General features: G+C 40.5%; 2 protein-coding genes across 6 annotated transcripts in view; both read right to left on the bottom strand.

Moving 5' to 3' along the window:
• The window catches only part of Asap (ArfGAP domain of ASAP), a 48,082-nt gene extending 36,202 nt beyond the window's left edge, over positions 1–11,880 (bottom strand). For all 5 annotated transcript variants that reach the window (XM_071710046.1, XM_071710043.1, XM_071710045.1 and 2 more), the window contains exon 1: positions 10,148–11,880. In XM_071710046.1, the coding sequence (XP_071566147.1) occupies positions 10,148–10,273 (126 nt within the window). In that variant the 5' untranslated portion in view covers positions 10,274–11,880. The remainder of the gene's footprint in view (positions 1–10,147) is intronic.
• Positions 11,881–12,022: 142 nt separating this feature from the next.
• Positions 12,023–13,063, bottom strand: LOC139774633 (small ribosomal subunit protein eS19). The gene is made up of 3 exons (XM_071710049.1): positions 13,002–13,063; positions 12,707–12,777; positions 12,023–12,451 (listed from the first exon to the last, which is right to left on the bottom strand). Exons 2-3 carry the CDS (start codon positions 12,775–12,777, stop codon positions 12,061–12,063), a joined length of 462 nt encoding a protein of 153 aa, XP_071566150.1. The 5' UTR covers positions 13,002–13,063; the 3' UTR covers positions 12,023–12,060.
• Positions 13,064–13,419: the final 356 nt, after the last annotated feature.

Consider the following 13,419-nt stretch of genomic DNA (forward strand, 5'->3'; position numbering starts at 1 on the left):
AACCGCGGCAATGTTCGCCTGCAACATTGTGTCTGTGTTGAATTGCAAGTTGCAACCTGGAAGTTAAGCGAGCGAGAGTGCTCATTGCATTCCAACGTAAATGGCTAAACACAACCTCAAGAAAGCGTAGCGGATTGAATTATCATTCCAGAAATCGACGCGAGACAAGTTCAATCACCTTTATGGATTGCCGTGTATGAATAGATGCGGTAGATGTATATGAATAGACACCACAGATATCTCCATCAATAGATACCGAAATAATTGAATAATTGTAGCGTGAAATTCTCCAATACATCAGATGCCGGATAAATCACTAATTTATATAGTGTCCCATTTCTATCACATTTCTATTTTACAAATTCCTCAATCAATTTGAAATTGAACTTTTATTCAACATTAAATAAGACACCTATATCTTCATTACCGCTTTTTTCATCATTAATCACAATTAACACTTGAAAGTAACGGAGCAAATTGAATTCTAAGAGAGAAAATAAATGATAAAATCAAATACCTCAATTATCTCGAGTTACCCATCAACCCATCTCGAGTAAAACAGAAGTAAACACTATTTTTTAATGATAACTTTCCTCGATAGTCTCGCTACGAAAGATCGGTTCTAAATTGATCAACAAATCTGTCAGTTGTGTTTCACGATTTTATTGTGCATATTCCCACTGCATTAATGGTCGCATTAAAATATTGATTTGTGAATATATAGTATCGAACATCCCGATACATTTCCGCGCCAGCAGACGCAGGTGCGCTAGCGAGAGCTCTCACGGAGAGAATGAAAGGAATTCCCAGCCCATGCCGGCCTTGACAGGCCGTTCGTTCGTATCGTCGACATTTACGCGCCGCGATTTGCAAGCGTTTATGTGCCGCGCGAAATCGCGAAATCGCTCTCTAAACGACGCCGCGCGTCGCAATCTCCGCCGCAGCAACACGCCCAGGTGCGTTTCGTAAATGCTCGTAAAAAAGAAATAAAAGAAAAAAAAAGGAAGAACACCGGCAGCCCGGTATTACGCGATGGCGTAAGAGCGATTATAAGACAACGAAAGCAAGCCCCAGACATCGGTAATTAAGAAGTCGGTCGCTTTCGCCGCGGGCGCAGCGCGCGATTTGCATGAAATTGCATTGTTGCGTCTTGGTAGGATGCACTCCGCGTATCTCCCGTTATCAAGAAGGAGAAGGTCGTACAAGCACGCTCGTTGCGTCCCGAGAAAATAATAATGCAGTTACTGCCGCTGACAGTACAGGAATGCATAATTCAGCACTCACAAACTTAATTTTCTATCGTTGATGTATATAAACGGGAAATGAAACAAATTTGAGATATCTTGCAACTACTAATATCAGCGATATATTGCATATCGATATTTGCACGCGAGAGCAATGTAAAATATACAATGTAATATAATGTATATAATGTATACACTGTTAAATATTAAAGGATGAAATTTAAACCAATACCTCAAGTCAAATTACATTTTGTTATTTTTAACATATGTGTCGAAATTTATTATTTTAACATAAAACATAATTATTTTAACTCCATTGATTTAGTTGAATTAATACATTGTTTTATAGTTAAATTAACGACATATCGAGTAGGAGCAGTGACGACCTGTTAGAAATGGTTAAAAATGACTCAAATTGAGTATAATTTAACCCTACGAATTTAACAATGTGTTCTAATTTTGTAACATACTCCTCTCTCTCTCTCTCTCTCTCTCGCGCTCTCTCTTTCTCTCTCTCGCAATGATAAAATTCGTACGATTAGCCAAGATTAATCCCTAGCTATGGTCCTAAATGCATTCGATTATTTCTGGCATAAAAGACGTCCACTTTAACTGGTATCCTCGATCGAGAAAGCAGGCTGTCACCGGCCATTATCGAGGCACTCGTTTCGATTGCTAAGAACGCTCTACCACCAATGACTTGAAGAACACCCTATATAGCGCTTTATTGAGTTACTCCGGCGATGTTGTGCGGACGTGGACGCAACCATTGAATTTGATCTCGATAATCTCTTTGTCGTCGCAATATATTTATACTGCAAATATTAAGCAAACATTTTTGACGATTTTTTACCCCCCACTATTAGCACAATGATATATCAGTTGCCAAAGCAAAATTGAAAAACTTTTTAATAAATAAATCTTTTGACAAATCCTTTTTCCTTATCTGACAAACAGTTTACACGTTTTTAATTATTTTGTTAATATTAATATTTTTATATAAATTTTGCTGGTATACATACAATTCTTTAAATATCAAACACATAGAAATTGATATTGATCTTGAAAAATAAAAATTAATATTTAATAAGGAATTTATATATAAACGTGGAAAAAGACTGTCGTTCACAGTTGACTCCCGCTTATTTGTATTAGCAAGCATATTTTTTCACAATGCTTTCTTTTCGCATTTCCAAGAGAAAGTTAAACAATCCCGTTTTCATTAACTGACAATGCGTTTCGCGTTGTTTTATTTATCGTTATTCTCATCATAATCGTTCTTCCGGGGGGGATGCATCATGTCTCGCACGATAATGATTAACTTTTTAGCTATATCGTGATGCTCGAATGCGATTTCTAAACGCACGCATCTCGCTCCGGAATTCGCGCCACAGGCACAGGAAACGCTCGTCGTTACAACGAGATGTAACGGTCCGGGTGAAAGTCGCGGAGAGAAAGGAAGATTTTTCATCAGCCAGCATCATAATGCGGCACGCGATTAATTTCTGACCGCGGTTCGTGTCACAAGGCACGAGAAGAAACGGCCGGCCCTAACGTCCAATCTCGAAGATATCAGAACTCTTAAGAAAATATTTCTCTTTTAATACAATTAAATTTAAAATTCAATTAGCATTACGTGTTAAACAATATTAGGTATGTATAACGATTATTACATATTCATGTCGAGTTTTTCCGGTAAGATCCACTTTGCGGCTTGAAATTGTAAATCCGACTGGTATATTAAGCTATCTAAGCCAAATTATCAGAACACAAAACATTTTATATGAAATTAATTTGCTAATTATTTGCTATTTTTTGCTTTTAAAAGTAATTTTTTTGCTCACACTATTAAAAATTTACAAAGGGCTGGATAGCTTAAGATTAAGCTATCCAGCCATTGTAAAAAAAAAACATAGCATATAATTAGCAAATTAATTCCATATAAAACTTTTTGTGTTCTGACAATTTGGCTTAGATAGCTTAATATATCTAAATCCGACCCTGCTCCGACCTGCAATGGTTGAGTAAACGTACCAGGATCTCACGGGCACCGTATAATTACGTGGCCCTTAAAATTCCCCGTTCGGAAGTCAGACAACGAACTGGGTCGCCCGGAGTACTTTGGCAGGAAACAAGCTACGCAATCGCGCCGATGACAGTCGACCCGAATTAATATCGCCATGTCTGGAAACCCTAAAAAAAAACGACCGCTCTCTACGTTATTACTTTTTAAAGTGTTCGCACGTTATCTGCAACGTACTAATCTCGCGCGGCAATTCGCCAAATCACTAAAATAACATACTCGAAATGAAATTAGCACAAATTCAATGCATTTTTTAAATAATATTCTAAGTCTTTTATATTTTACATTTTCTCAATTACGCCTCTTTAAAAATATTCAATTCCGATTTCTCTTTTAAAACCGTGTATGCTTATATTTAGCTTCATATTTCCATTCAATAATCATATACAGAAAATATTTCGCGGACATCGTTCCGCTGTCTGCAGTTCTCAATAATCCCACTTAAGCAGAATAATATAGTAATATAGTAAGTAATTTTTTTGTTGGCTCAATGTGCCCCTATCTACACTGTCTAATAAAGCGGTTTATTTCAATTCGCCGAATTCAATCCAATTAATTTTATCTAATTCGCTTATTTAGTTATGCTTTCATATTCTTAATAGAGATAATCTTCTGATCATTCTGTTTTATTGAACGTGCCTTCCCCCGCGCTCCTTGACTCATAAAAAAGATCGCATGAGCACAAAATCCCACATCCATATCTATGCAAAATAAATGCAATAATTATTATTATTAATAAGTTATTATTATTGATAATAATGCTCAGTAATGTCTTTGCAAAAATTAATCTTACTGATTAAACCAGCAATTATAATAGGCAATAATATAACAATCACCTTTATTATTATTATTGCTACGTTCGCCATTATACGTATAAATAGTTGGGATAATAATAGAACTGCTTTTAATTACAGTTCAGAACTCGATCCTGCTCCGCTGTTTAATCCGTTCGGATTCACGTCTGACCGAAATTGAATTGTATTTTATTTATCGCCATCGGGCTAAATCGTTCGCCAAACTATCCCGAGGGCCTGGTGGCTCTTACGAACGTAAAATGTCGTCCTTACGAGCGGTTAACGTTCGCCCGATAATCAAATGCATGCGGGGTAATAGATCCTGTCGAGCTCCTCGACGCCTCCGAACGCCCGGACGACTCTTACATCATGCTGCGTTAATAGAACGCTCATTTGCGATGCAGGCAGCTTTGCCGCTTTCGTCAATCATTGAGAAAAAATTGCGAAACTGCCGCAACTAAACCCCGCACTTCGCTTAGTAATGTTTCTCTCGCGTCGAGAGAATGCTAATTTTACATACAATGATCGATTTAAAATACTTAACACTCGAAACCCGTAATATGCTTCTGACTTTTCATACCAAAGTTGATAAAATATTCAAGCTTTTGATCATAGATATTCCTTATTCCTATTTATAATCCGACAAGCCTTTGGTTCATTTCTTTACTCGATAACAAAATTTTCTGTACAGTCGAGATGTATTAAAGTCATTATTAAATTAAACAGATATTTTTTTAAATTATAAATAGCTTCTGTAGGTATATTATTCATTGATTTTTTTCTACATGAAATAATAATTCCATAACGTGTCACATGAAAACAAGCAATCTACATATTCTACATGATAATACTGCTAATGAGGTAATAAATAGCGGCGCATATTTTTTGTACTCGGCGTGAGTGAAAGCGAACGAAAAGTTCTCTTTATCGGGCTTTTACTTTCATAAATTACAACGTAATTTAGAGAACCAGCTCGAGCAACTCCCGTACTCTTGACCCTGACTGTCTTCGAGTCACTTCGAGTCACCCACTTTCCCACTTTAGCACTTAGGACTTACGACACCAGTCTATACGAAATTCGAGCGTCGCTACTATTTTGGAACCCGTCGCGATCTATTTTTGTCACCAGTAAAAAGGGGGGAGAGAGAGAGAGAGAAAGGGAAAAAGAAAGAGAGAGAACGAAAGAGAACTGAAATAAAAATACACGGATTATTTTAACGAAGTTTTCGAAACTTGATTTATGCTACCTTTCAAATAAGATGCTTGTACAAGTCATGTAAAAATTAAATGATATAAATGATCTTGCTCTTAGATCAATTAAAAACTATGGAAGATTATGTATCATTTGCAATTTTTATTGTTAACTGTATTAATCGTACGTGTAATGGCAACATTTAAGGTAAAAAATTTAAGAAATTGTGAAAGTAATGTCCATTTCTACCAATGCAGGTTAATTTCAATCTTAGTTCAACTTACTTTTCATCTCTTTCTAGTTCTAAGAATTAGAAAAAGATAAAAAGTAAGTTAAACCAAAATTAAAGTTAATCTACATTGGTAAAAAATGGACATAAGCGTTGATTATCGAAGCCTGAAGGTTGAATATCGAGAGTCGAGTGTCGAAAATTAAAAACACGGACGTTGATAATTGATGAATCAAGCGTTTAGCGTTGAATGAAGTTTACGTGAGTACGAGACATAGCGCGAGGAGATATCCGGTATACGAATTGGCACGTATTAAAAGTGTGCAGATGTCGTCGTCGCCGTCGCAGAATAAACTTCGCCACGGCGATTATACTCCTCGTCACCGTCTGTCAGCACGTCCGTAACAGCGAAATGTTCTACCGCGTTATAATCGTCACCGCGCATGAAGAAGGAATTCCCGGCGAGAAGAGGAGGAATGGAAGGAAGACGAAGAAGCCCCCGCGGCCTCTACGAGCATGCTCCTGGCAGCATTTTCTCCTCGCGAAAATTCTCCGGATCGTTAAAGGAGACGGGAAACCGTCGGCGTGCATCTTTTCCTCTTCCTCTCCTTCACCTTGCCGCTCCTGAGAGAGAAAGAGGAGAGAACGAGTGACCCGGAAATTCCGACACGCGATGTGGGGATATTGGACATATTTCTCCGAGGCGAACTGAGGCGAGATCGGTGAAAAATTTTTCATGTCGGGATCATATAACAATATTATACATGATTCACGAGACTATCTTTCTCTCTTGGATAGTAAGTTTACATTTAATAATAAAGATGCGTTAAAAAAAGAACAGATACTGCTAAAAGGTGAGAAAATAATTGGAGAGTCGCGCACTACGTCCGATTAGATTACTTTAGAGTAATCCCGGACACTCGACTCTCGAAGCTCGGCTTCCTCTCCCAATATTTATTATTTTTATCTTGTTATCTCTTCGTGTGTATCGGGAATTTGTTTTTTCTCCCCTTTTTTCATTTCTCTCTTTCACTATCTCTTTCTCTCCTCGAAAAGCCCCAGTTCGGATTTTTTATGCTCTACGAGCACGCTTCTGCACGGTTGCGCAAAAACATTTATATCAAGCAAATGGATGGTTTCCCAGGCAATACGTGAACTAGTCCTCGCAATTTTGGAAGTAATATCGAAGTGGTAGAATATATACACGTCTAATTTCAGTTCCGCAACTCCTGGCCCAATCACATAAGAACGGTCACGAAATTGCTCCCGAAAATTAACCTTCATCAAATTATTACTTACGACCTTGCGAGAGCTGCGCAAATCGTCCTTGATTCTATATTGATTCGATCGATATTTCTGATTAGCGTACACTTATTCATCACATAATGATGAATGGTTACGTTTGCCGATTGTTTTTTTTGAAAATTTACGATCTTGAACGTATATATCTGGAAACAATGCGGAATGTTTGGAATGATGGATAGCAGTACATGTGACAGTGGACACGCAATGGAAAGCAATTTTTCATTATTGATTTTGCACAAGTTATGTATAAAGACCGTGAACGCTTTTTTGTGTATACTTGGCGATTACATGAAAAATGATTTTCTCTTCTTTTCTTAGATTTCTCATGAAAATTTTATTAGCCTCAATTTTCAATACATTTTAAGATGCACATCGCTCATTTACAATAACGAAATAAAAAATTGTCATTTTTGAGTTGTACACCAAAATTGCATTTAAAAATGTTATTATATATTTTTTTAATGATACAGAACATTCAAAATTATTTTCTGGAAAACTTTGTTTTCGAATTATGTCGTTGTTGCAGCAAATGAGCGACATATGTCTGCTTAAAAATACCAGTTTATCATTTCAATTACTTACAAAATAGAAAATTGATACCATTACACTGGTGATAAAAATTAATCCTTATGTTGAAATAGATAAATAGATTTCTATTATTCTTTTAATTTCTTGTTTTAAGTAGCAAAATTTAATAGATCGACTATTTAGTTAATTATGTATTCTATTATTGCGCAGGTGGAATAATGGAATAATGAAATAATATATTATTTATGCTCCATGAATGAGAGCCTTAATAATATATTAAAACGATACGTTCGTGACAATAATAATAATAATAATCACGGCATCAGTAATATACCGGGTCTCTTTAGATCCTATTGCCAAGCCTATCGATAAATCCTTCCAAGTATCTTTACTAGTGCCAAATGTAAATCACGTTTTCGTATTACATAATGAAGAACAAGTCGCAATCATACAGTCACTTAAGACAAGCATTCATATTCAAATGAGAATATTACTAACTTACTTCAATAATTAACACTGTTCGAATGTTCGAATAACGGCACTTAATTTTAAATAAAATTCTCATCTTCTATCTTCTATCCCCAAAATTAATTCTACATGTTAAAGAGTTCGATTAAAAATCCAATTAAAAAGGTCCCATTGTTCTGTTCCGTGGGGAAAAAATAAGACGTGTGGCTTTGTCGGGCCTAGTATTTGCGCTATATTCCTGTTACACGCCTAGCCGTATCTTTGCACAGGAATACGCACTTCACGCGCGGCCTACTGTTGCACGGATTCCACTTGACAGAGATACGTATCATATAGTCATTCACGCGCCCGCAAATTAGAAAAGCGTCGACGCGAAGCGATGATCACGTCGCATCGCGCCGGCAGCATAGCGAAACAACGGCCGCAGATGTCTACGGAATCCAAGGAAAAATGCAGTACATCCGGTATTCAAGAATATCGCTATTTAGTAGTATCTGACGTCGAGAGCTGTTTTGTTAGCGCTCCTTCAAGTCGTCGCGCTTTTTTATCTACCTTTATATTATTTTCGAAGCTGCGTTCAAAACGCATCGCGCCGCGAGAAACGTTTTACGTCCGCATTACCAATGCTTACCGCGAGAAACGAGCCACTGAACAGCGGAATATAAACCGATAATGCGGCCAGTTTCCTGGCGAGGAAATCGGACTTCAAAGCACGTGCGACGATAATAACAGGCGTCATCGCCGACTACGTCGCGGCTTTAAATGCCTCGGCATTAGCATCATTTCCACATTTGAAGTGTTAACGATCAATCGGTGACGATAAGCAAGCCTCCCTCGCCTCTTCCCCGTGCTTTCGCAAGACTTGAAATTCTTGTGGACTCGTAACAAAATGGGCGCGATTCAATTAAACGCGAACGAAAACCGCGGGGCGATAATACTTGTATCTCGATGTTGCACAATCGGCGTCAGAAACGGGACGTCTTTCGTTCGGTAAGCTACTGTAAAGTGATAATAAAAGAAGCTCGTAAGGCGTACTAATCGTGCTAATTGTAAGTGCTCTCGTCATCCCGGGAGTCGAAGCCTTAAGGCCTAAACGCAATACAAAGATACAGGCAATAGAAACAGCTGGAATAAGATACAGGCAACAGAAATAACCCCACATTTCAACTCACCAAAAATTGCATACCAATTTAACGCAATGGAATATGAAATAAACAATAAAAACAGAATTTCCGATGCGTTGGATTTTTATTCTCCATTGCCTGTACCTGACCAATCGCACTGATTCAGTTTTATTATAAGTCGAAATGTGATTATCTCAGTTGGCCTGTTCCAACTTCTCTTGCATGGTTCGTCTTTTCTCTTTTCACGTTGGAGAGAAAAAGAGAAAAGATGAACAATGCAAGAAGTTGAGCTAAAAAATGAACAGGGGCCTTCTGTTGCCTGGCTTATTTCCTGTTTCATTTTTGCCTGTACCCTTGTATTACGTTCAGGCCCTTTACGGACAAATTATTATCTTCGGTTCACGCTGAAAGCACATAGAAGGTACCATTCAGAAAAGACGTCAAGATCGCATAAGTCATCGACGTCCCGCAGGATCGCGGTCGAGGATGTCGACGGACGTTCCCGTTCCCGGGTTCCCCGGTGCCGACCGATACGCGATATACACGCCCACGCACGGGGAACACGCGCGCGACCGCCGCCGGGCGCCGACCGCGACCCGGTACGGTTAACGCCGACACGGAGAAAGAGAGCGGCAAGGACGATACGGTGTACGAGGGGGTGGCGGAACAAAGAGGGATCAAGAGAGCCGGGGAAACTTGGAGAGCGGGACGCGAATGGAGAAGCGTAGAAATAGAGCACGAGTAACGAATTGCGGCAACAATACACGATAAATTGCACCGAAAATACACCAAAAATTACAGCAAAGTTGAACGAACAATTGGAACAAAGATACGTAAAAAGTTGGAGCGAAGATACGCGAGAAATTTGTGCAAAAATGGGCGAAAAAGTCGAGATCAAATCAGCCGATCCGGCGCACACACACACACACATCGGCGGTTCCCGTAATGCAATTCCCATAACTATTAATTGGCGCCGATCGCAGTTCACTCTCGACTCTCCCGGTCACTTCCCGAAGGCGGGAGGAGCGGGGAGACCGGGAGGACCGGTCTACGGAGCTACGGTGAATTTCAATCAATGTTTACGGGAACGGGCCCACCGTCGCGTCGTGACGGATGCGTGCGTGCGTATGCGGCTGTTAACGCACACCGATCGTCATCACATCACATAAAGCTCACTCACCTCCTCGAGGGACGTGATGGTCTGCCTGCACTGCGGCATCCGCGAGACGAACGTGGACGTGGTGGGCGAGTTGTAGTCCTCCCTCGTCTCCTCGACGAACTCACTCACGGCGATCAGGCCCGGCATCTTTCCGCCCGTTCTCGTTTTCCGTCAGTTGTTCCGTCTCCCGCCGTCCACCCCACCCTCCGCCGCACAGCGCCCAGCTGCAAGCGAGGCTGTCCCCTCGGCGGATCGCGCTTCTCGCCACCGCGACTCCCCCTCGTCGCCGCCGGCGAACGCGCGCACTCTTACACTCCGCGGACACCGTTCACTTCACTTGTCTCTCACCGTAAATTCCGCCGGGGACCCTCCGATCACGTTTTTCCGCCTCCGCCGAGCCGCGCGTCACCTTCCCGTGACGCACGGGTATGAACGTCGTCGTCCCGGTACGAAGAGTTGACAGGGAGCGAGAGAGACGGGGAGAGACGTGCGCGCGTATGCGTGAAGGAGAGTGGGCGCCAGAGAGAGCGAGCGAGAAAGACAGAGAGGAATGAATGACGAGGGTACGAGCCGTACGAGGACTACGAGGGGAGCGAGACAGACGGCAGGGTTCGAGCAGCGTGTGTCCGACGGAGTCACCACCTCTCCGTGTCGCGTGTCCGCGCAGAGAGGGAGAGAGAAAGAGAGACGGACAGACACTCGCGCGACGACAGACCGGCGCGATTATTTTCGCGACATGGTCGCGGCGAGCCACCGGCCGTCGCGAGGACGCATAGCATCAACATCAACAGCAACAACAATAGCAGCAGCAGCAGCAGCAGGAGCTCGCTCTTCCCGTCAGCGAGGAGCGCGGGTCACCACGCATACGTAAAGTACATGCGCGCATGCACACCGCCGTGACGAACGGTCAGACGGACGGACCGACGCGCACGAACACGAACACGAACACATAAAAACACACCGGAGAAGGTACACGCGCGCGCGCGTACGCAGCTGCGTCCGCGGGATGCTCCTTCGCGCTGCTTCGCGCTCGCAATCTCGCACCTTATCGCGCACCGCGCACCCCAAAACTACCTCGGTCGGTTGCCGAGTACCGCCGAAACACTCGCGACTGCGGCCGAAGTTTCACTGAGGCGGCGCTGTCGACGCGCGCGCGACCAGGCGCCAGGCCAGCCGTTCGCCACGAAGTGAAACGTTACTCAGAGCGGTCGCTCGTCGACAGCGGGACAGCGACAATCATGGCGACGGACGGGAACCGTCGGACGGCGGAATGCGGCGGAACGAGAAAAGGCGGGAAAGTTAAAGAGGGATCGGGCGTTTCACGCGATATTGAAAAACTGTTGTACATAATTGTTTTAATATATTCAATCAATAATATAAAATAATTGTATATTGCACCATAGACAATATTGATTTCCGCAAAAAAGTTTTTAACATTTCATAATTTTAAAAATGGTGAAAATATTTAACTGCACAAATTAAAAAGAAATATAATAAACGTTTTAAAAAATTAAATTTTTAAACTCACCAAGATAATAGGAGGTATTTAAATGTATATGATAGTTAATTGAAATGAAAAAGACATTTAATGCAAAAAACTTGGGTTTTCAGATTTATATCGTTGCGTAAATGCGATACGGCCAGAAAAAGGGAATTATAGACAGCGTCGACCGATAATCGAATTTTTCAGATATTTCTTACTAAAATTGTCTAGTAGGGACACGTTGTGAAAATTTATTTTCGCGTAGAATGTAACACTAATATCCGTGATGATCCGAATGTACGTGTATTCTAATAATAGAAACTTAATTTCTAATTCTTACATACTATACAGCAAATTTAATCACAGCGGTAAAATTGTGTTGTACATCATTGAATACGATCCAAAGAGCCAAGTATTTCGATGTGTTTTATTACAGAAACATAAAAGAACTTTACATTACAATTTCCTGAAGCTTAAGCTGTTTTTTGCTCTTAGCTTTAACTTGCGCGGCAATGCGATCCAAGTCCCTGCGTCCTTGGCTGGTCAATTTGCGTCCTCCAAGAGGTGCTTTCTCGATCAACTTCAGCTGCTCCAAGCTTTGGAGCGCCTTACGCGCGACACCACCTGCCGATCGGCAGAAGTGGCTGGGATGAGTGCCGTTGCGTTTGCGCCCGCCAAAGATCTTGGTAACGGCGCCGACTCCGATCGGACTACGGATATAGATGTGGCGTACTAAGGCCGCACATCTGATGTAAAACCAGTCGGGATCATATGGCGCCAACTCCTTAAATTTGGCCGTCTTGACAATATCCACCCACTCTGGCACGCGCATCTTGCCAGTTCTAAAATTTTACAAAGTACGAATCAAATTATGAAATGTATCATCAAGCTACAGTATATAGTTATTCTTGTAAGAAACATACAACATAAAATGAAAATTTTTATAAAAGTGAATTAAAATAATATAGAAAAGAAGGTACAATAATATAAAGTGATAAAAATAAGAATAAATAAGAACATAATCCAATATGTGTTCTGGAAACTACACATGTACATTATTTAGGTTAGGTTAGACTTGGGACATATTTCTTACTTACTTTTTAAGGAAGGCTGCAAAGGCCTTCACAAATTTTTGTTGATCGACGTCCTTTAGCGTTACAGACGGCATCTGGAAGGAAAATTTAACTCGATAAAATAATTAACACGTGAAATAGTATGTACACACGTTGCACGTGTGTGAAATACAAATTAACGTTCTGAATCCCCGATCTCGATAATTGATAAAGAATCGTGGAAGCCGCTAAATCGATACGTTATAAATTCATTATAAATTCTCTTATATTATTTATTAAAAACGACTTAAATTGTCAGAGGACTGTCAACACCACGCACCTTCGTGAGAATACAAATCGGAAAGAACAAGATTTAACTAGCAGGAGACCGGCTAGGGTTAAAAGCACCCAAAATGGTAGCCCTGAGTGCCATGGCACGAGGCGGACAATTCAAGAAGGCGAATGGACATTTCACGATTGCTAAATATGTTTACATAAAAGAGATAAGAGCGATGTATCATAAATAATAAAATTAATCAATAGTCAAATCTTTCAGGCATTAATTTACTATATAAACGTCATAATTATGCTACAACAATATAATTTTTAGAGAAGATCGTATTATATTTTATTATATATTTTTTATTTCCATAGAATATGTATTTCTTTTTTGAGTTTTATCGAAATAACATGCAGAAAATATTAATGTAGGTATAACTTCGTATATAACTTCGTCCATATTATCATAATTTATATTA

This window comes from Temnothorax nylanderi, unplaced genomic scaffold (genome assembly GCF_030848795.1).
Source record: "Temnothorax nylanderi isolate EJ_2023f unplaced genomic scaffold, tnyl_v1.0 TNYL_tig0084_pilon, whole genome shotgun sequence".
NCBI classification, from domain to species: Eukaryota; Metazoa; Arthropoda; class Insecta; order Hymenoptera; family Formicidae; genus Temnothorax; species Temnothorax nylanderi.

What these genes read in the sequence shown, in the direction of transcription:
- LOC139774633 (XM_071710049.1), bottom strand. Translation starts at nt 12,777, where the DNA reads ATGCCGTCTGTAACGCTAAAGGACGTCGATCAACAAAAATTTGTGAAG. An exon ending in TTTGCAGCCTTCCTTAAAAA is followed by an intron (nt 12,452 to 12,706) that starts GTAAGTAAGAAA and finishes GTAAAATTTTAG; the next exon opens with AACTGGCAAGATGCGCGTGC.